We start from the raw sequence: 23,661 nt of genomic DNA on the forward strand, positions 1-23,661 counted from the left end.
ATGGCTGGCTGCTGTTCCCCTATGGTTGGCTGATGTTCCCTATGGCTGGCTGGTGTTCCCCTATGGCTGGCGGGTGTTCCCTTATGGCTGGCTGCTGTTCCCCTATGGTTGGCTGATGTTCCCTATGGCTGGCTGGTGTTCCCCTATGGCTGGCGGGTGTTCCCTTATGGCTGGCTGCTGTTCACCTATGGTTGGCTGATGTTCCCTATGGCTGGCGGGTGTCCCCTATGGCTGGCGGGTGTTGCATTATAGCTGGTGGGTGTTGCCTTATGGCTGGCTGATGTTCCCATATGGCTGGCGGGTGTTCCCCTATGCCTGGCTGATGTTCCCTTATGGCTGGCTGTTGTTCCCCTATGGTTGGCTGATGTTCCCTATGGCTGGCGGGTGTTCCCCTATGGCTGGCGGGTGTTCCCATATGGCTGGCGGGTGTTCCCTTATGGCTGGCTGCTGTTCCCCTATGGCTTGCTGCTGTTCCCCTATGGCTGGCGGGTGTTCCCATATGGCTGGCGGGTGTTCCCCTAAGGCTGGCTGGTGTTACCCTATGGCTGGCGAGTGTTCCCTTATGGCTGGCTGGTGTTCCCCTATGGTTGGCGAGTGTTCCCTTATGGCTGGCTGATGTTCCCTATGGCTGGCTGGTGGTCCCTATGGCTGGCGGGTGTTCCTCTATGGCTTGCGGGTGTTCCCCTATGGCTGGCTGGTGTTCCCTTATGGCTGGCTGGTGTTCCCTTATGGCTGGCTGGTGTACCCCTATGGCTGGCGGGTGTACCCCTATGGCTGGCTGGCGTTCCCCTATGGCTGGCTGCTGTTCCCTATGGCTGGCTGCTGTTCCCCTATGGTTGGCTGATGTTCCCTATGGCTGGCTGGTGTTCCCCTATGGCTGGCGGGTGTTCCCTTATGGCTGGCTGCTGTTCCCCTATGGTTGGCTGATGTTCCCTATGGCTGGCTGGTGTTCCCCTATGGCTGGCGGGTGTTCCGTTATGGCTGGCTGCTGTTCCCCTATGGTTGGCTGATGTTCCCTATGGCTGGCGGGTGTTGCATTATAGCTGGTGGGTGTTCCCTTATGGCTGGCTGATGTTCCCATATGGCTGGCGGGTGTTCCCCTATGCCTGGCTGGTGTTCCCTTATGAATGGCTGCTGTCCCCCTATGGCTGGCTGTTGTTCCCCTATGGTTGGCTGATGTTCCCTATGGCTTGTTGCTGTTCCCCTATGGCTGGCGGGTGTTCCCATATGGCTGGCGGGTGTTCCCCTAAGGCTGGCTGGTGTTACCCTATGGCTGGCGAGTGTTCCCTTATGGCTGGCTGGTGTTCCCCTATGGTTGGCGAGTGTTCCCTTATGGCTGGCTGATGTTCCCTATGGCTGGCTGGTGTTCCCCTATGGCTGGCGAGTGTTCCCTTATGGCTGGCTGATGTTCCCTATGGCTGGCTCGTGTGCCCCTATGGCTGGCTGGTGTTCCCCTATGGTTGGCTGGTGTTACCCTATGGCTGGCTGGTGTTACCCTATGGCTGGCTGGTGTTACCCTATGGCTGGCTGGTGTTCCCTTATGGCTGGTGGGTGTTCCCTAATGGCTGGCGGGTGTTCCCTACGGCTGGCTGGTGTTACCCTATGGCTGGCTGGTGTTCCCCTATGGCTGGCTGGTGTTCCCATATGGCTGGCGGGTGTTACCCTATGGTTGGCTGGTGTTCCCATATGGCTGGCGGGTGTTCCCCTATGGTTGGCTGGTGTTCCCATATGGCTGGCTGGTGTTCCCCTATGGCTGGCTGGTGTTCCCCTATGGCTGGCTGGTGTTCCCCTATGGCTGGCTGGTGTTCCCCTATGGCTGACTGGTGTTACCCTATGGCTGGCTGGTGTTCCCTTATGGCTGGTGGGTGTTCCCTAATGGCTGGCGGGTGTTCCCTAATGGCTGGCTGGTGTTCCCCTATGGACAGTGTTATGGGAGTAAAAGGCTGATGTCCTCAACCACACCAGCCAGCCAGTCGGACAGATGAGCTTCAATGCCATACAACTCTCCTTCCGTTACCTCCAACTGCAAACAAAACGAAATGCATGCTCGTCAACCGATCGCTGCCCACACCTACCCACCCGTCCAGCATCACTACTCTGGACAGTTCTGACTTAGAATATGTGGACAACTGCAAATACCTAGGTGTCTGGTTAGACTGTAAAATGTCCTTCCAGACTCACATCAAACATCTCCAATCCAAAGTTAAATCTAGAATTGGCTTCCTATTTAGCAACAAAGCATCCTTCACTCATGCTGCCAAACATACCCTTGTAAAACTGACCATCCTACCGATCCTCGACTTCGGCGATGTCATTTACAAAATAGCCTCCAATACCCTACTCAATAAATTGGATGCAGTCTATCACAGTGCCATCAGTTTTGTCACCAAAGCCCCATATACTACCCACCACTGTGACCTGTATGCTCTCGTTGGCTGGCCCTCGCTTCATACTCGTCGCCAAACCCACTGGCTCCAGGTCATCTACAAGACCCTGCTAGGTAAAGTCCCCCCTTATCTCAGCTCACTGGTCACCATAGCAGCACCCACCTGTAGCACGCGCTCCAGCAGGTACTATATCTCTCTGGTCACCCCCAAAATCAATTCTTCCTTTGGCCGCCTCTCCTTCCAGTTCTCTGCTGCCAATGACTGGAATGAACTACAAAAATCTCTGAAACTGGAAACACTTATCTCCCTCACTAGCTTTAAGCACCAGCTGTCAGATCAGCTCACAGATTACTGCACCTGTACATAGCCCATCTATAATTTAGCCCAAACAACTACTTCTCCCCCTACTGTATTTATTTATTTTGCTCCTTTGCACCCCATTATTTCTATCTCTACTTTGCACATTCTTCCACTGCAAATGTACCATTCCAGTGTTTAACTTGCTATATTGTATTTACTTCGCCACCATGGCCTTTTTTTTTGCCTTAACCTCCCATATCTCACCTCATTTGCTCACATTGTATATAGACTTATTTTTCTACTGTATTATTGACTGTATGTTTGTTTTACTCCATGTGTAACTCTGTGTTGCTGTATGTGTCGAACTGCTTTGCTTTATCTTGGCCAGGTCGCAATTGTAAATGAGAACTTGTTCTCAACTTGCCTACCTGGTTAAATAAAGGTGAAATAAAAAAAATAAAAAAAAGTGACACAGGCTTTGTCCCGAATGGCAAACCCCTATGGTCCCTGGTCAGTAGTTTGCTATTAAAGGAACATGAAGCCATTTGGGACACATAAAGTGCCTGCCGCTGCACCTGCTTACTGCAGTTCAGTGCATATGAGTGGTGTAGGCTTCTATGATGATGAATCATAGAGAGGAGTCTAGCATGGATGGTGCTCATCATCACACCAGATGGCCCATATATACTGCACTGTATGTGTGCCATAAAGACACTCGCATCCCAAAATACTTTCTAACACACACACACACACACACACACACACACACACACACACACACACACACACACACACACACACACACACACACACACACACACACACACACACACACACACACACACACACACACACACACACACACACACACAGAATACAGCAACAGATGTGCTCTGCCTATCTTTGGCAGGCTCCAGTCTAAGCAGGGTATATGGAGCTAATTCAGTCTGTGCACATCACATCAGTTGAACAAATACACTGTAAAAATACATGAAGTGTGCATTCCATATGGAACACTATTCCCCATGTAGTGCACACACAGACAAGTCGTACACTATATAGAATATAGGTGTGATTTGGGACGCAATAAAGCAGCAATATGTAACTTTTTGGGCGACTTGACCAAATGCACATAGTAATGTAAGTTACAGATCTGTCATTCTCTTGAAATCAAGTATAAGAAGCTGTAGATCTGTTCTATGTGCATTATTTCTATGCTTCCCTTTCTTAAGTTTTGTTTTTGCATCTTTTACTTTTGGTTTTGTACACCAGCTTCAAACAGCTGAATATATAGATATATATCTCACAGCGGTTTAGGTGTTACAATGATTCTCTACACAATACTTTAATTAAGTTGCGGGGGGAATTGCTCATAAATATCCATTTTGGGGGACATTTAGCTCACAGTGGTAAAACGCAGAGTTTTTGACATCTATTGCCACTTGCGGTTTAAATTCTAATCCCCCACAGGGGCGCACATTTTTTGTTGTTGAAAATTGGACACATTTATTGCGCTATTGTGTTGGGAAGAAAAGCGCAATCATCACCTTAAATTTTTTTGATTCGGGGCTCAATTCAATCCAACCCGCATTGCAGTATTTACATAGTAGCTCTTTTTCCAATGGTCAAATTAACTCACAGATTGGTCTTGGGTAGTGTATAAAAACCTACAACTAATACCAGGGCGTCCCCTCTCACAGGCATGCTTTCACTTTTCAGAATTACAAGTGTGTGCTAGGGGATAAATATTGTAAATAAAGGATTTGAAAATCTACATATATATATATCTGCCCAATGTGGTATTAGAACTCACAAATATGAGCCAACTGTCTTAGCATACTGCACCACCAATCAGTCATAGCAGTTGGGGAAAAATACAATGACTTGACATTTCTTGTAACGATGGATGTAGCTACGAATATAACCATATAATCCTAATAGCCTACATTTAGTTTTCTTCATAAAAACACATAGATGTGTTTGAAACGGTAATCAAAAACTTTGAATTATGTCATATGCAGAAATGTGCCTAACTGCCTTTTGAATTTAGTCAAGGAAGCATCATGCAAAATGTATTGGTAAACTCCACTTACCAAGGCCATTGCCAAATAAAGCACGCTGTCACCTGCTTTTATGTTGAGACTTGAGGTGGTACCACCCAGCACATCTAGAAGGGAGTGTACTTCATACTGAACCCCTTCCTTGAGGTGGTACCACCCAGCACATCTATAAGGGAGTGTACTTCATACTGAACCCCTTCCTTGAGGTGTTACCACCCAGCACATCTAGAAGGGAGTGTACTTCATACTGAACCCCTTCCTTGAGGTGGTACCACCCAGCACATCTAGAAGGGGGTGTACGTCATACTGAACCCCTTCCTTGAGGTGGTACCACCCAGCACATCTAGAAGGGAGTGTATTTCATACTGAACCCCTTCCTTGAGGTGGTACCACCCAGCACATCTAGAAGGGAGTGTATTTCATACTGAACCCCTTCCTTGAGGTGTTACCACCCAGCACATCTAGAAGGGAGTGTATTTCATAACGAAACCCTTCCTTGAGGTGGTACCACCCAGCACACCTAGAAGGGAGGTTATGTCATACTGAACCCCTTCCTTGAGGTGGTACCACCCAGCACATCTAGAAGGGGGTGTACTTCAAACTGAACCCCTTCCTTGAGGTGGTACCACCCAGCACATCTAGAAGGGAGTGTATTTCATACTGAACCCCTTCCTTGAGGTGGTACCACCCAGCACATCTAGAAGGGAGTGTATTTCATACTGAACCCCTTCCTTGAGGTGGTACCACCCAGCACATCTAGAAGGGAGTGTATTTCATACTGAACCCCTTCCTTGAGGTGGTACCACCCAGCACATCTAGAAGGGAGTGTATTTCATACTGAACCCCTTCCCTGAGGTGGTACCACCCAGCACATCTAGAAGGGAGTGTATTTCATACTGAACCCCTTCCTTGAGGTGGTACCACCCAGCACATCTAGAAGGGAGTGTACTTCATACTGAACCCCTTCATTGAGGTGGTACCACCCAGCACATCTAGAAGGGAGTGTACTTCATACTGAACCCCTTCATTGAGGTGGTACCACCCAGCACATCTAGAAGGGAGTGTATTTCATACTTTACCCCTTCATTGAGGTGGTACCACCCAGCACATCTAGAAGGGAGTGTACTTCATACTTTACCCCTTCATTGAGGTGGTACCACCCAGCACATCTAGAAGGGAGTGTATTTCATACTGAACCCCTTCCTTGAGGTGGTACCACCCAGCACATCTAGAAGGGAGTGTATTTCATACTGAACCCCTTCCTTGAGGTGGTACCACCCAGCACATCTAGAAGGGGGTGTACTTCATACTGAACCCCTTCCTTGAGGTGGTACCACCCAGCACATCTAGAAGGGAGTGTACTTCATACTGAACCCCTTCCTTGAGGTGGTACCACCCAGCACATCTAGAAGGGAGTGTATTTCATACTGAACCCCTTCCTTGAGGTGGTACCACCCAGCACATCTAGAAGGGAGTGTATTTCATACTGAACCCCTTCCTTGAGGTGGTACCACCCAGCACATCTAGAAGGGAGTGTATTTCATACTGAACCCCTTCCTTGAGGTGGTACCACCCAGCACATCTAGAAGGGAGTGTATTTCATACTGAACCCCTTCCTTGAGGTGGTACCACCCAGCACATCTAGAAGGGAGTGTACTTCATACTGAACCCCTTCCTTGAGGTGGTACCACCCAGCACATCTAGAAGGGAGTGTACTTCATACTGAACCCCTTCCTTGAGGTGGTACCACCCAGCACATCTAGAAGGGAGTGTACTTCATACTGAACCCCTTCATTGAGGTGGTACCACCCAGCACATCTAGAAGGGAGTGTATTTCATACTGAACCCCTTCCTTGAGGTGGTACCACCCAGCACATCTAGAAGGGAGTGTACTTCATACTGAACCCCTTCCTTGAGGTGGTACCACCCAGCACATCTAGAAGGGAGTGTATTTCATACTGAACCCCTTCATTGAGGTGGTACCACCCAGCACATCTAGAAGGGAGTGTATTTCATACTGAACCCCTTCCTTGAGGTGGTACCACCCAGCACATCTAGAAGGGAGTGTACTTCATACTGAACCCCTTCCTTGAGGTGGTACCACCCAGCACATCTAGAAGGGAGTGTATTTCATAACGAACCCCTTCCTTGAGATGACAGAGGAACCTTCTCAAGGTGCCTCTACATCACCATTTCAATGGTGGAGTTGAACCGCTAGGGGTAAAAAGTTACCAAACATTAACCTTCCTAATATTGAGTTTATCCCCTTTTGCTCTCAGAACAGCCTCAATCCGTCGGGGCACAAGGTGTCCAAAGTGTTCCACAGGGATGCTGGTCCATGTTGACTCCAATGCTTCCCACAGTTGTGTCAAGTTAGCTGGATATCCTTTGGGAGGTGGACTATTCTTGATACACACAGGAAACTGCTAAGTGTGAAAAACCTAGCAGCGTTACAGTTCTTGACACAAACCGGTGCGCCTGGCACCTACTACCATATCCTGTTCAAAGGCACTAAAATCTTTTGTCTTGCCCATTCACCCTCTCAATGGCTCACATACACAATCCATGTCTCAATTGTCTCAAGGTTAAAACATCCTCCTTTAACCTGTCTCCTCCCCTTCATCTACACTGATTGAAGTGGATTTAACAGGTGACATCAATAAGGGATCATCGTTTTCACCTGGATTCGACTTGTCAGGCTATGTCAAGGTGTTCCTAATGTTTTGTACACTCAGTGCATATCACTTTTGCAATGAACTGTCAAAATGAAGACCAGAATTTACATGTTTCACTATAACTAAGTCAAACATATCTGGGTTTTCCTTAACACCCTCCCACCTAACCCGGAAGCCACCCGCACCAATATGTCGGCGGAAACACCATTCAACCGGCGACCGGGGTCAGCCTGCAGGCACACGGCCCGCCACAAGGAGTCGCTAGTGCGCGATGAGCCAAGTAAAGCCCCCGGCCAAACCCTCCCCTAACCACGACGACGCTGGGCAAATTGTGCGCCATCCTATGGTACTCCTGGCCATGGCCGGTTGTGGCACAGCCCGGGAATGAACCCGGGTCTGTAGTAACGCCTCTAGCATTTAGACCGGTCCAATGTGTTTCAACCTCAGTGAATAGCTGCATCGAAAAAGAAAAAAAAGAAGCCCACTCAAAATCCCCTTTACCGTACGACAGGCAGGGAAGGAGCAGAAATTGAACTATGGCTAGGATTATCCATAACAATTCTTTACTGCATTTCAATGCAATACGTGAGCTACAGTGCTATGTTCTGATACAGTCACTTTCAGGAGACAGTCAGGTAGCAATAAAACAGCAGCAGCAATGTTGCAATACAGTACAAAAGGTTACTGTTGTGTGTACATGGTATAAACAAGCTGCCTGTAAGTAGTATTTTTGGTAAAATAATACTTTTCTTACTGTAAAAACGAATGATCTGACCGATCCTATAGGTACATCTTATTCTAGGCATATCCAATATGCTCCACGGAATTTGGAGCTCATTTCAAGGTACATTTGACATTATTATATTGAGGTGATGAAAGAAGTACACTTATAAGGAAAAAATATGGAAAGTCAGCCAAAAATATCGGTCACGCTTCAGATGGCTGCACACACACGCCAGGACACCATGGTTACCAGGTTACCCAGGAGACATGTCAAATCAGAAGCCAATCAGCTTCATATATGATACACACCTGCAGCAGCATCCAGCTGCTCATTCACAAAGTTTACTACATATGGAGAAAGCCATTGGAATGGATTGTGTAAAGCAGAGAAATCACCTGGATTATTATCATTAGCAAGTGACAGCCCCATTTCAATGTGAGAAACAGCAAAGCCCCACTCAGCAGCCCTGACAGAGGGAGGGAGGGAGGGAGGGAGGGAGGGAGGGAGGGAGGGATACCAGTAAGGTCTACAGTTAATAAAACACCTCAGCTCTGGGGTCTTAAGATCACTACTCTGACGAGAGAATGAATGCAAACCCTGTCTGCTACTGAATGACCTATTTAAAAGAGCAGATCTCCAGCAAAGGCAGATGGAGAACAGCATATATATATCTCCCTCTCTCCCTCCCCTGCCTCTCCTCTACCCCTGCCTCTCTCTCTCCCTCCCTCTCTCTCTCCCTCCCTCTCTCTCTCCCTCCCTCTCTCTCCCTCCCTCCCTCTCTCCCTCTCTCTCACTCCCTCTGTTATGTTTTACAGTTCAAACTCCTGGGAGTTGTTTGACCATGTTCAATTTAACACAGACAGATGGAGACAGTGTTTCCTGTGATTGCATTACCATATCTCCCTACGGGGGGAAGAGTTTTAGGGAGGAACTGGGGGACTGAGAGACAGACAGGGACTGAGACAAAGGATGGGAAAGAGGGAGGGATACACACAAACACACACACAGTTGGAATGTACTCGCTCCTTCTCTGTCCTGTCCTGGTACAGTGATAGAAAGTAGCCTACTGCCTCCTGGGAGTTGGTGAAGTCCATAGGACTGAAAATGGATGAATGCAACAATCATGTCTCTGTCACTAACAAATACAGTCATGGGTGGTAACTCTCGGAGGCAAGGCACTCTGGGAAATATTTGAAAAAGGTTTAAAACTAATGAGTGTGTTAATTTAACACTGTTCCATTCTCTACATGGGTCCACAGACTCAACTCTTTCAGTGTTGATTTAACAATTTCAGTGTTCATTTTGTTTGTTTTTTAAAACTGGTGAATTTGCTGTGTATACGTGTTTACCTGAGTGTGTGTTTGTGTCTTGCCTAGAAAGACTATCACTCATCACTTACACGTTGGTGGTGAATATCCCATAGATGAGGTCTTGTTCAGGCAGATAGAAGGTGCTCTGCAGCTCGTTATAGTAGAAGGGGATCTCTCCTGAGCGCGAGCAGTTCAGCCTGGCCTTCATGAAGGTGGTCCAGGTGTCCTCCAGTAGGAACCGTCCCCCGATGTCGTTCTTACAGACTCGGGCCACCCGTGAGTAGACAGTCTTCCCACAGTCGTGTTCCACGGCGTTCTCACGCAGAAAGAAAAAGGTGAAGAGACCCACATCGTACGCTGAGATGAAATGGGGTTCTGAAGAAGAGAAGAGGAGAGTGGAGGGCAGGAAGAGGGGAGTGGAAGAGGAGAGTAGAGGGCAGGAAGAGAGGAGTGGAAGAGGAGAGTAGAGGGCAGGAAGAGAGGAGTGGAAGAGGAGAGTAGAGGGCAGGAAGAGAGGAGTGAAAGAGGAGAGAAGAAGAAAGTAAGAGAGCATTGGATGAGGAGGAGAGGACAGGAAGAGAGGAGTGGAAGATAAGGGGAGGACAGGACGAGAGGAGTGGATGAGGAGAGGACAGGAAGAGAGGAGTGGAAGAGGAGAGGAGAAGACAGTAAGAGAGGAGTGAAAAAGGAGAGAATAAGACAGTAAGAGAGGAGTGGATGAGGAGGAGAGGACAGGAAGAGAGGAGTGGAAGAGGAGAGGAGAAGACAGTAAGAGAGGAGTGGATGATAAGGGGAGGACAGGACGAGAGGAGTGGAAGAGGAGAGTGGAGGGCAGGAAGAGAGGAGTGAAAGAGGAGAGAAGAAGACAGTAAGAGAGGAGTGGATGATAAGGGAAGGACAGGACGGGAGGAGTGGATGAGGAGAGGAGAAGACAGTAAGAGAGGAGTGGATGAGGAGGAGAGGACAGGAAGAGAGGAGTGGAAAAGGACAGGAGAGGACAGGAAGAGAGGAGTGGATGAGGAGGAGAGGACAGGAAGAGAGGAGTGGAAGATAAGGGAAGGACAGGACGAGAGGAGTGGATGAGGAGAGGAGAAGACAGTAAGAGAGGAGTGGAAGATAAGGGAAGGACAGGACGAGAGGAGTGGATGAGGAGGAGAGGACAGGAAGAGAGGAGTGGAAAAGGACAGGAGAAGACAGTAAGAGAGAAGTGGATGAGGAGGAGAGGACAGGAAGAGAGGAGTGGATGAGGAGGAGAGGACAGGAAGAGAGGAGTGGAAGAGGAGAGGAGAAGACAGTAAGAGAGAAGTGGATGAGGAGGAGAGGACAGGAAGAGAGGAGTGGAAGAGGAGAGGAGAAGACAGTAAGAGAGGAGTGGATGAGGAGGAGAGGACAGGAAGAGAGGAGTGGATGAGGAGGAGAGGACAGGAAGAGAGGAGTGGAAGAGGAGAGGAGAAGACAGTAAGAGAGAAGTGGATGAGGAGGAGAGGACAGGAAGAGAGGAGTGGATGAGGAGGAGAGGACAGGAAGAGAGGAGTGAAAGATAAGGGAAGCACAGGACGAGAGGAGTGGATGAGGAGGAGAGGACAGGAAGAGAGGAGTGGATGAGGAGGAGAGGACAGGAAGATAGGAGTGGAAGAGGAGAGGAAAAGACAGTAAGAGGAGTGGAAGAGGAGAGGAGAAGACAGTAAGAGAGAAGTGGATGAGGAGGAGAGGACAGGAAGAGAGGAGTGGAAGAGGAAGAGAGGAGTGGAAGATAAGGGAAGCACAGGACGAGAGGAGTGGATGAGGAGGAGAGGGCAGGAAGAGAGGAGTGGAAGAGGAGAGGAAAAGACAGTAAGAGAGCAGTGGAAGAGGAGAGGAGAAGACAATAAGAGAGAAATGGATGAGGAGGAGAGGACAGGAAGAGATGAGTGGAAGATAAGGGGAGGACAGGACGAGAGGAGTGGAAGAGGAGGAGAGGACAGGAAGAGAGGAGTGGAAAAGGACAGGAGAGGACAGGAAGAGAGGAGTGGAAGAGGAGAGGAGAAGACAGGAAGAGAGGAGTGGAAGAGGAGGAGAGGACAGGAAGAGAGGAGTGGATGAGGAGGAGAGGACAGGAAGAGAGGAGTGGAAGATAAGGGGAGGACAGGAAGAGAGGAGTGGATGAGGAGGAGAGGACAGGAAGAGAGGAGTGGAAGATGAGGAGAGGACAGGAAGAGAGGAGTGGAAGAGGAGGAGAGAACAGGAGAGGAGAAGAGACAAAGCAGAGAGGGAAAGGGAGACAAAGTCAGAGAGAGCATTAGACTCCATGAAGCCACAGGTGATGATTCTCAATGTCATGGTAGTCTATACTGGTAGCCAATACTGATGAATAAACGTGTACAGTCATGTTGATAATAAAGATATTACTCATCCTGTGAGACATACTGTATATTCATTAGTAATAGTCATCCTGTAAAATGTACAATACATTCATTCCTCCCTCTGTAAATACCAGGACAGTTGATCAATCTGGATATACATGGTAAAGACATGAGTCTAACGCACTCGACTGGGGGGAAATAAATCAATAGAGACCATGACTTCATCATTCCTTCCACTTTGACTTGGTGGTCAGAAACACCATTTGGCAACATGGACGCTCAAACCTTGTCACGGTTGCTATAAACACAGGCACTGTTTAGTCTTGACACCACAACGGAACACATTAGCAGCACACCTGGGTTCAAAACCTTCAGGCAGGCTCAAGCAAAAGCCTGTGAAAGATTTGGAGTACTATTTGAAGCCAGGTGTGATAACAAGTAGGATCGTACTCTCCGGTAGAGTTATAACGTAGAATTACCCATTACTAGAGAGTCAGTGAGCTGGTGAAAACAACAAAATATGGCTGTCAGTTCTGCTTTCTCTCTGGGACCGTAAATTCTCAGTGATGTCACACACACACACACACACACACACACACACACACACACACACACACACACACACTGCGTGGATTCAGAGTGGAGAGTGGAGAGTGGAGATACTAACCTGCAAACAGCCATGACGGTAAATGCCCCAGGGGCCAGCACTACCGTTTAAGCGAATGAGATTATAGGAGAATGCAAGCAACCGGCAGGAATGGAAACGACATCAGGAGCAATAACAGGACTCGTAATTCCATTTCAGAACACTGATAAAAACCAACTGCAGGTAGTGACTGGCCACAGCCAATAGGAATGTGTGAAATGGTTGAGATTGACTGGATTACCAACTAGCACTATGTTCGGTAAAATCTCAAATCAAACAAGTGTGGACTTTACTGTGAAATGTTTCCTGACAAGCCCTTTCTCAACAATGTAGTTAAACAGTAAATACATTTACAAATAGATCAAATCAAATAGCACAATAAAATAACAATAACAAGTCTATATACAGGATATATACAAGGAGTACTGGTACTGAGTCAGTGTACTGGGGCACGAGGTAGTTGGGGTGATTGATTGAGGTAATATGTGAATGTAGGTTTGGTTAGGGGATTGATTGAGGTAATATGTGAATGTAGGTTTGGTTAGGTGATTGATTGAGGTAATATGTGAATGTAGGTTTGGTTAGGTGATTGATTGAGGTAATATGTGAATGTAGGTTTGGTTAGGTGATTGATTGAGGTAATATGTGAATGTAGGTTTGGTTAGGTGATTGATTGAGGTAATATGTGAATGTAGGTTTGGTTAGGTGATTGATTGAGGTAATATGTGAATGTAGGTTTGGTTAGGTGATTTATTGAGGTAATATGTGAATGTAGGTTTGGTTAGGTGATTGATTGAGGTAATATGTGAATGTAGGTTTGGTTAGGTGATTGATTGAGGTAATATGTGAATGTAGGTTTGGTTAGGTGATTGATTGAGGTAATATGTGAATGTAGGTTTGGTTAGGTGATTTATTGAGGTAATATGTGAATGTAGGTTTGGTTAGGTGATTTATTGAGGTAATATGTGAATGTAGGTTTGGTTAGGTGATTGATTGATTGAAGTACTATGTGAATGTGGGTTTGGTTAGGTGATTGATTGATTGAAGTACTATGTGAATGTAGGTAGGGGGTGAAAAGCAGTAAGTCTGGATAGACGTTTAATTAACTGTTCAGCAGTCTTATGGCTTTGGGGTAGAAGCTGTTCAGGAGAATTCTGGTCCCAGACTTGGTGCTCCGGTACCACTTGCCGTGTGGTAGCAGAGAGAACGGACTGTGACTTGGGTGGCTGGAGTCTTTGACAATTTACATTCCCTTGTCAGCTGAATATTCATCCACTGTCCCATTATTCTTATCCTATAGTTAGCTATATCAAACTGTTCCATCATTATCTCTAGTCTAAACTTAATGGGAGAAGAGACAATGTAAGAACCCATAGCTTTGCCTGTGAATAATCACATGTAATGTAATCCATGTAAAAACCTGTAATTCATTTCTGAAAAACTATTTTGACAAATCTACCATCACATCCCTCACCTGCTCTGCATGGAACTTTGTAATAGAGTACTAGATTTTCCAGGTCAGTTAACAGCCATGTACATGATGGATTTGTGTGTGTGTGTGTGTATGCGTGTGTACTGTATCACCAGACCTCCTGTCGGGTCCTAGATAATTACCACGGAAAGAGAAGCTATGGAAACAGGCATTAGCGTAGATTAACTGCTGCTTCCCCACGGCTGTCACACACACACACACACACACACACACACACACACACACACACACACACACACACACACACACACACACACACACACACACACACACACACACACACACACACACACACACACACACACACACACACACACACACACACAGCCCTGTGGCGGTCAGAGGTGGCATATGAATGAGCTAATACTCCATGTTTAGGCTGCGTGTCATTTGTGGGAGTCAATCCAACAAATAGCATTTTTCCACTTCCCTGCCGAAAGTAAACAGATTGTTCAATCTCCACACAGACTGATTGAGGCCTGCGGGGGGTGGAACTCACACACAGCCACGTGACTGACCATGGGGAGGAGGAGGAGGAGGGAGAGAGAGAGAAAGAGAGAGAGAGATTATTGCCTGCCTGTGTGTGTTGCCTAGGCTCATGACTAGAAATTAGATTTGAATTCTCACTCCGTCTCCTCTGATCCCGCCCGATCCAGCTCTAGACTCTGGAAGGAGAGTCTGCACAGCAAAGTGGGCTTTGCCCCAAGAGGATGTGTGTATTTCAGAAGGGCTGAGGGAATGGAAAGGCAAGGTGGTGTCTCTCTGTCTGTCTGTCTATCTGCAACCAGCTGTGATTATGCTGATGAGCACAGCACTCTCTTCGCCGCTCCACTCCTCTCCTTCCTTCCTCCCTCCCTCGCTTGCTCCCTCACTCGCCCCCTCCTGTGGTAAAGCCCACCTCCCACACACACACGTAGCCCTGCGTGGCATGAAGCATGCAGCGTGCTGTAATTTCACCCTCTCCCTGCCACGGGGAATAATTATACCACTCACTGCCTCCCGAGTCTATCTCCTCTCCTCTGCCTGGCCTGTATATTTCTGCCCCCTACCTTTCCTCTCAGCCCCTTTCTTCCACTGTCTCTCCCTACTGAACAGAGCATGTGAGTGGAGTTGAGCGGTCTGAAATCCCGCCATCGCTCATGATCAGTCGCTCCATGTCCTTTCCAACCACTCAGGCTAAAAAAGCTCCTCTCTCTGCCGCTCCAAATTCGCTCCATTCATTAAAATCACAATGTAATCAACACCCAACTATTTAGTGACTACCTGGACCTACCATTTGGTTTTGAAGTATTGAAACCAAACCATATGATTTGGATGAAAAGTACTTTAATAAACAACATGAAAAGGTGAATATAAGAAGTGCACATCATTCAAATAGGCTTCATGTCATATTAAACAGCATATAAACACTCTAAATAGGTCAGGAGTCAGACAGGGAGTCTAAGTGAATTCATTATAAATTATTTAGGCTATATTATTTCAATTATTTCAAGGCTATAGCCGACAAAGAAATACATTGTGAAGCATTTGCTAGGCTGGCAGGGACATTAAGCACTCAGATTTTAAACATTTTGTTGTATTAAATCATTATAGTTTATAAATTGCATATATAGGCTGCACTTACTTGGAATTAAATACAAATTAAGTGAAAAATGCCTTATTAGGCTCAGTGCCTTTGAATTCATTTTCGGAAAGACGAGTTTAGCCAGAGTTTGTGGCTTCAGGATCATGCGATGAGGGCAGCAGCAGAGAATACCCTCAACGTGCTCGCAGAGCCACTGGAGATACTAAACACCCTTCGGGCCACTCTTGCCAGGCTGGGCAGGGACGCGGAGTTGTTTGTTTTCTTTGATAGGTAGGCCTAAAGCTTTATAAGCAAAATAACCCTTTCAAAATGTAAAGAGGTAATATGCCAGGCCTATTGGGCCAAAATCCATGATAACCTTTTGTATAGATAATAGAACGAAAATGCAAGAATTCAGATTTTTTGTTTATAAATAACCACCTCGTTCCTTTCTGTTAGCATGTGCACATAGTAAGTACACTATCATGCTTTCGGGATACTTGTCTTTTTAGATTTCACAATGTTTCTTTAGTTGTGGACACACTACTTCACCCTACCTACTTCACACTACTTGTAAGTTTTACAAGTTTTTTTCTGAAAATATTTAGCCAACTCCATGACAGTAGCTAAAGCAAGGGGCTATAGCAGCATGCTAGTAGACTACAAGTGCCAGTCGTGGCAGGAATGCCCTGAGCCCATGAAGTGAGCACTACTTGGAACGCTACAGGAGCAAACTTGTAGCAGGCAAGAAGGCCGATGCTCCAGTCTTTGGGAAACTCGCTCCGTGCTCCAGTCAAACTTAGCATGCTCTGCTCCATGCTCTGCTTCATGCTCTGCTCCTTGCTCTGTACCTTGCTCTGCTCCATGCTCTGTACCTTGCTCTGCTCCTTGCTCTGCTCCTTGCTCTGCTCCATGCTCTGCTCCATGCTCTGTACCTTGCTCTGCTCCATGCTCTGTACCTTGCTCTGCTCCTTGCTCTGCTCCTTGCTCTGCTCCATGCTCTGCTCCTTGCTCTGCTCCTTGCTCTGTACCTTGCTCTGCTCCTTGCTCTGCTCCTTGCTCCATACCTCGCTCTGCTCCATGCTCTGTACCTTGCTCTGCTCCTTGCTCTGCTCCTTGCTCTGCTCCATGCTCTGCTCCATGCTCTGCTCCTTGCTCTGTACCTCGCTCTGCTCCATGCTCTGTACCTTGCTCTGCTCCTTGCTCTGCTCCTTGCTCTGCTCCATGCTCTGCTCCATGCTCTGCTCCTTGCTCTGTACCTTGCTCTGCTCCATGCTCTGTACCTTGCTCTGCTCCTTGCTCTGCTCCTTGCTCTGCTCCATGCTCTGTACCTTGCTCTGCTCCTTGCTCTGCTCCTTGCTCTGCTCCATGCTCTGTACCTTGCTCTGCTCCTTGCTCTGCTCCTTGCTCTGCTCCATGCTCTGCTCCATGCTCTGCTCCTTGCTCTGTACCTTGCTCTGCTCCATGCTCTGTACCTTGCTCTGCTCCTTGCTCTGCTCCATGCTCTGCTCCTTGCTCTGCTCCTTGCTCTGTACCTTGCTCTGCTCCTTGCTCTGCTTCATGCTCTGCTCCTTGCTCTGCTCCATGCTCTGCTCCATGCTCTGTACCTTGCTCTGCTTCATGCTCTGCTCCATGCTCTGCTCCATGCTCTGTACCTTGCTCTGCTCCTTGCTCTGCTCCTTGCTCTGCTCCATGCTCTGCTCCTTGCTCTGCTCCTTGCTCTGCTTCATGCTCTGCTCCTTGCTCTGCTCCATGCTCTGTACCTTGCTCTGCTCCTTGCTCTGCTTCATGTTCTGCTCCATACCTCGCTCTGCTCCTTGCTCTGCTCCTTGCTCTGCTCCTTGCTCTGCTCCTTGCTCTGCTCCATGCTCTGCTCCATGCTCTGTATTTTGCTCTGCTCCTTGCTCTGCTCCTTGCTCTGCTCCTTGCTCTGCTCCTTGCTCTGTACCATGCTCTGCTCCATGCTCTGCTCCATGCTCTGCTCCATGCTCTGCTCCTTGCTCTGCTCCATGCTCTGCTCCTTGCTCTGTACCATGCTCTGCTCCTTGCTCTGTACCATGCTCTGCTCCTTGCTCTGCTCCATGCTCTGCTCCTTGCTCTGCTCCTTGCTCTGTACCTTGCTCTGCTCCTTGCTCTGCTTCATGCTCTGCTCCTTGCTCTGCTCCATGCTCTGCTCCATGCTCTGTACCTTGCTCTGCTTCATGCTCTGCTCCATGCTCTGCTCCATGCTCTGTACCTTGCTCTGCTCCTTGCTCTGCTCCTTGCTCTGCTCCATGCTCTGCTCCTTGCTCTGCTCCTTGCTCTGCTTCATGCTCTGCTCCTTGCTCTGCTCCATGCTCTGTACCTTGCTCTGCTCCTTGCTCTGCTTCATGCTCTGCTCCATACCTCGCTCTGCTCCATGCTCTGCTCCTTGCTCTGCTCCTTGCTCTGCTCCTTGCTCTGCTCCATGCTCTGCTCCATGCTCTGTATTTTGCTCTGCTCCTTGCTCTGCTCCTTGCTCTGCTCCTTGCTCTGTACCATGCTCTGCTCCATGCTCTGCTCCATGCTCTGTTCCATGCTCTGCTCCTTGCTCTGCTCCTTGCTCTGCTCCTTGCTCTGTACCATGCTCTGCTCCATGCTCTGCTCCTTGCTCTGCTCCATGCTCTGCTCCTAGCTCTGTACCATGCTCTGCTCCTTGCTCTGTACCATGCTCTGCTCCTTGCTCTGCTCCATGCTCTGTACCATGCTCTGCTCCTTGCTCTGCTCCTTGCCTTACTACAGCTCCGCTCAGCTCACATACTACTGAGTTTATCTCCTCTTCTTTCCTCTGCCTGGCCTACTACTACTGTACTACTGAACTACTGTAGCCTGGCCTCCTTCCCTCTCCTCCTCTACTGTCTCCTCCTTCCTTCTCCCTCTTACACCATATATTGACTCCTGAGTCTCTCTGCCTTCTTCGCCTCTCTCCTGGTCTACCCCTGTAGTTTAAACTAGAGCTCTCCTACCCGACCACAACACACCGGGTTAGGGCTGGGTAGGGCCTGTTTTTTCATCAATAACTAAGGTACGGGCAGGGCTCGGGTATCACTACATTGATCACTAACAATTTGAAGCTGAGCCATTTGCTCGTGCTCTGCTGCACAGTACAGTCATATCTGACTAAGATCACAACATGGTGTCAGAAATGCTTCAACCTCGTCAAATATAAGACAGGGGAGAATATTTCACAGAAAATAATCATGTTCCTTGAGTTTTGTCAGAGTTTATAGTGATGAAAACTAGCTAACAGCTAACTGCTCTCTCATGTCTCTTCATTGAGCAGAGCAGTCCAAGTGGAGTCGTCGCCATGGACACTAACAGACTCAGAGCGAGCTGAGCTAGCTGCACAGAGGGGGCTAATGGATTTACTAACAGAGGAAGTTATTTCTGATTTCGGGCTTTTGAAAGATCCTTACTTATCGCTTATAATTTTTGGGGGTAATTTTAAATAGATTTTTGTAAATGACTGTAAAGCCCAATATGGTAAAGCCCAAATTTGGCAGAAGCAATCGAGTCTGGGTAGGTTAGGGCCTGAACGTTGTGGGCATTTGCACGGCTTGAGCTTAAAATTCATGCCTGTGCGTGCAGGGCTCTAGTGCACACCTCTACCCCCTCACCCTTCCTCTCTCTCCCTTTCTTCTCCCTCCTATTTTCTCCTCCTCTTTTCTCCTCCTACTCTATGGAGCCTAGAACTAAATATGGTTGCTGTGTTTGAATTACTGCAGATAATAATCACAGTTTCGGAAAGGTTTGTCTTTTTTCTGCTGGAGTCAGGATGTATTTGTGAGGTGCATTCAGTAAAAAGGCCTGGTGTCAGCAACAGAAAGATTACAGACACCTAGCTAGGACTGTTGGGGCTGTTGCTGGAGGTTTATCTAACTTAGCTTTTCTATAGTACCAGCCAATACCAGCTCATACTGTCCACAATACCGGACCTAGGTGGATTACACTCAAATCGTATACTTTATTTTGTGGGGTGGTCAAATTACCATGTTTTTTTACTTGGATACTAGGAAATAGTAGAAATGGTGTCCCTGAGAAACATGGTTGATAGCCTGAAACATGGTTGATAACAGACTGCACCAAGCCATTAACAATCAGGAAGCACTGGGCCTCTAACAAAGATCTTAGCTCCTATGCAATTAACTTTAATTTACTTTACCAAATTAACTAATACAAACACATGGTGGGCAGTGCGGGTGGTGTCAACACACACACACACACACACACTACAAACGCACACACACAGCGAGATTTGTGTAACCGTTATTTACCGTTGAGCCACTTGGAGTTGTACTGGGCAGTCCGGAGGGGTGGCATGCCTCCTAGGCTCCGGTAGATAACGGGGTCGCGACCCGAAAAGTCTATGACAGTGGCGGCGAACAGCTCACCACTCTCCGTTACCACCGCCGTGGAGTTATGGCGAGGGTCATACGGGCACCGTGCCACGCCGTTCACACGATCCAACACACTGGACATGTTCCCCACCTGAGCGAGGGGGAGGGAGGAGAGAGAGAGATATAGCGTGTGAGAGCAAGAAAATGATAGTAACAACACACTATCTTCTCACAGACCATATGGCTGTTTGATGTTTACATTCCAGTCATGTAGCTGGAGACGACCTTATCTTAATGCCTCCCTTCACCATTCACTCTCTATCATCCCCCACCCCTATTCCTGCCAGTTATCACTCTATCCCTCTCTTCCCTTCACCCCCCCCTTCCTTCCCCTCACTCCTTCATTCCACACAAAATGATGCTCTAAAAACAACCCAATATGGGTTATTTTGACCCAGCCAGTAGGGTCGTAGGGATTACACAAACATGGGTTAACGTAACCATCAGATGGGTATTTTTTACTGTCATGCTAGGTTGACCTAGCAGCTGGGTCTTTTTTAATGTAATCCTTAGGTTGTTTTCAGGAGCCGTGGCTTATTAAGGGCGTGGCTTTCAGCTAGTGCTTATTGGCCACCTGTGAGAGTAAATGTCATTCCTGTTCATCATGTTAAGTTTACATCAAATCAAATTTTATTGATCATATACCCATGGTTAGTGGATGTTAATGCGAGTGTAGCAAAATGCTTGTGCTTCTAGTTCCGACAATGCAGTAATATCTATAACGACTACCTTAAACACACAATGAATAACGACTACCTTATACACACAATGAAAGGGGATGGAATGGTGGAGGTGATATGATCCTTGGCTAGTCACTCAAAGCACTTCATGATGACCTTAGCTTTCCTGGGAACAGGAACAACGGTGGACATCTTGAAGCATGTGGGGACAGCAGACTGGGATAGGGATTGATTGAATATGTCCGTAAACACACCAGCCAGCTGGTCTGGGCATGCTCTGAGGACGCAGCTAGGGATGCCGTCTGGGCCGGCAGCCTTGTGAGGGTTAACATGTTTAAATTTTTTACTCACGTTGGCCACAGGGAAGGAGAGCCCACAGTCTTTGGTAGCGGGCCGTGTCGGTGGCACTGTATTGTCCTCAAAGCACGCAAAGAAGTTGTTTAATTTGTCTGGGAGTGAGACGTCGATGTCAGCGATGGGGCTGGTTTTCTTTTTGTAATCCGCGATTGACTGTAGACCCTGCCACATACGTCTTGTGTTTGAGCCGTTGAATTGCAACTCTACTTTGTCTCTATACTGCTTGTTTGATTGCCTTGTGGAGGGAATCAAATATGTATTCGGTCATGTTTCCAGTCACCTTGCCATAATTAAATGCGGTGGTTCGTGCTTTCAGTTTTGCGCGAATGCTGCTATCAATCCACAGTTTCTGGTTAGGGAAGGTTTTAATAGTCACAATGGGTACAACATCTCCAATGCACTTCCTAATAAACTCACTCACCGAGTCAGCATATACGTCAATGTATTGTCTGAGGCTACCCGGAACATATCCCAGTCTACGTGATCGAAGTAGTCTTGAAGCGTGGAATCCAATTGGTCAGACCAGCGTTGGATAGAGCTAAGCATGGGCGCTTCCTGTTTTAGTTTCTGCCTATAGGAGCGGAGCAACAAGATGGAGTCATGGTCAGATTTACCGAAGGGAGGGCGAGGGAAGGCCTTGTATGCATTGCGAAAGTTAGATTAGCAGTGGTCCAGTGTTTTGCTCGAGCGGGTACTACAGGTAGAATTTAGGTAGCTGGTAGAATTTAGGTAGCCTTGTTCTCAAATTAGCTTTGTTAAAATCCCCAGCTACATTAAATGCAGCCTCAGGATATATGGTTTCCAGTTTACATAGAGTCCAGTGAAGTTCTTCCAAGGTCGTCGAGGTATCTGCATGTGGGGTGATAAACAGTTGAAGTCGGAAGTTTACATACACTTAGGTTGTAGTCATTAAAACTCGTTTTCAACCACTCCACAAATTTCTTGTTAACAAACTATAGTTTTGGCAAGTCGGTCAGGATGTCACGTTCCTGACCTGATTTCCCTTGTTTTGTATTTATTTAGTATGGTCAGGGCGTGAGTTGGGTGGGTTGTCTATGTGTGATTTTCTATGTTGGGATTTTGTGTTCGGCCAGGTATGATTCTCAATCAGAGGCAGCTGTCAATCGTTGTCCCTGATTGAGAATCATACTTAGGCAGCCGGGGTTTCACGTTTGTTTTGTGGGCGTTTGTCTACCGTGTTAGTGTTTTCACCACACGGTACTGTTTCGGTTTTCTGCACTTCCTTTATTGTTTTGTATTTCAGTGTTCAGTTTCGGTTTTAATAAATCATCATGAGCACGAACCACTCTCCATATTGGTCCGACCCTTCTCGCCTCTCCTCGTCCGATGAGGAGGACGAAATAGACAATCGTTACACAGGACATCTACTTTGTGCATGACACAAGTCATTTTTACAACAATTGTTTACAGACAGATTATTTCACTTACAATTCACTGTATCACAATTCCAGTGGGTCAGAAGTTTACATACACTAAGTTGATTGTGCCTTTAAACAGCTTGGAAAATTCCAGAAAATTATTTCATGGCTTTAGAAGCTTCTGATAAATGATTTCAATTAGCCTGAGTCAATTGGAAGTGTACCTGTGGATGTATTTATAGGCCTACCTTCAAACTCAGTGCCTCTTTGCTTGACATCAAGGGAAAATCAAAAGAAATTAGCCAAGAAAAATTGTAGACCTCCACAAGTCTGGTTCATCCTTGGGAGCAATTTACAAATGCCTGAAGGTACCACGTTCATCTGTACAGACAATAGTACGCAAGTATAAACACCATGGGACCACGCAGCCATCATACCTCTCAGGAAGGAGACGCGTTCGGGCTCCTAGAGATGTGGAAAAGTGAAATCAATCCCAGAACAACAGCAAAGGATCTTGTGAAGATGCTGGAGGAAACAGGTACAAAAGTATCGATATCCACAGTAAAACGAGTCCTATGTCGACATAACCTGAAAGGACGCTCAGCAAGGAAGAAGCCACTGCTCAAAAAACGCCATAAAAAAAGACAGACTACGGTTTGCAACTGCACACGGGGACAAAGATTGTACTTTTTGGAGAAATGTCCTCTGGTCTGATGAAACAAAAATAGAACTGTTTGGCCATAATGACCATTGTTATGTTTGGAGTGAAAGGGGGAGGCTTGCAAGCCGAAGAACACCATCCCAACTGTGAAGCACAGGGGTGGCAGCAGGAGGGAATGGTGCACTTCACAAAATAGATGGCATTATGAGGAATGAAAATTATGTGGATATTTTGAAGCAACATCTCAAGACATCAGTCAGGAAGTTAAAGCGTGGTCGCAAATGGGTCTTCCAAATGGACAATGACCCCAAGCATATTTCCAAAGTTGTGGCAAAATGGCTTAAGGACAACAAAGTCAAGGTATTGGAGTGGCTATCACAAAGCCCTGACCTCAATCCTATAGACAATTTGTGGGCAGAACTGAAAAAGCGGGTGCGAGCAAGGAGGCCTACAAACCTGACTCAGTTACACCAGCTCTGTCAGGAGGAATGGGACAAAATTCACCCAACTTATTGTGGGAAGTTTGTGGAAGGCTACCTGAAACGTTTGACCAGAGTTAAACAACTTAAAGGCAATGCTACCAAATACTAATTGAGTGTATGTGAACTTCTGACCCACTGGGAATGTGGTGAAAGAAATAAAAGCTGAAATAAATCATTCTCTCTACTA

The 23,661-nt window shown here is 47.2% G+C and overlaps 1 protein-coding gene across 6 annotated transcripts in view; it reads right to left on the bottom strand.

The window, feature by feature from the left end:
• Positions 1–23,661, bottom strand: part of LOC129816595 (semaphorin-5B-like) — a 313,431-nt gene that overhangs the window by 99,624 nt on the left and 190,146 nt on the right. For all 6 annotated transcript variants that reach the window (XM_055871271.1, XM_055871269.1, XM_055871275.1 and 3 more), the window contains exons 8-9: positions 19,793–20,006; positions 9,546–9,831 (exon numbers count right to left, since the gene is read on the bottom strand). In XM_055871271.1, coding sequence (XP_055727246.1) covers positions 9,546–9,831; positions 19,793–20,006 — 500 coding nt within the window. The remainder of the gene's footprint in view (positions 1–9,545; positions 9,832–19,792; positions 20,007–23,661) is intronic.

The sequence above is a fragment of the Salvelinus fontinalis genome, chromosome 19, assembly GCF_029448725.1.
Source record: "Salvelinus fontinalis isolate EN_2023a chromosome 19, ASM2944872v1, whole genome shotgun sequence".
Lineage (NCBI taxonomy): Eukaryota > Metazoa > Chordata > Actinopteri > Salmoniformes > Salmonidae > Salvelinus > Salvelinus fontinalis.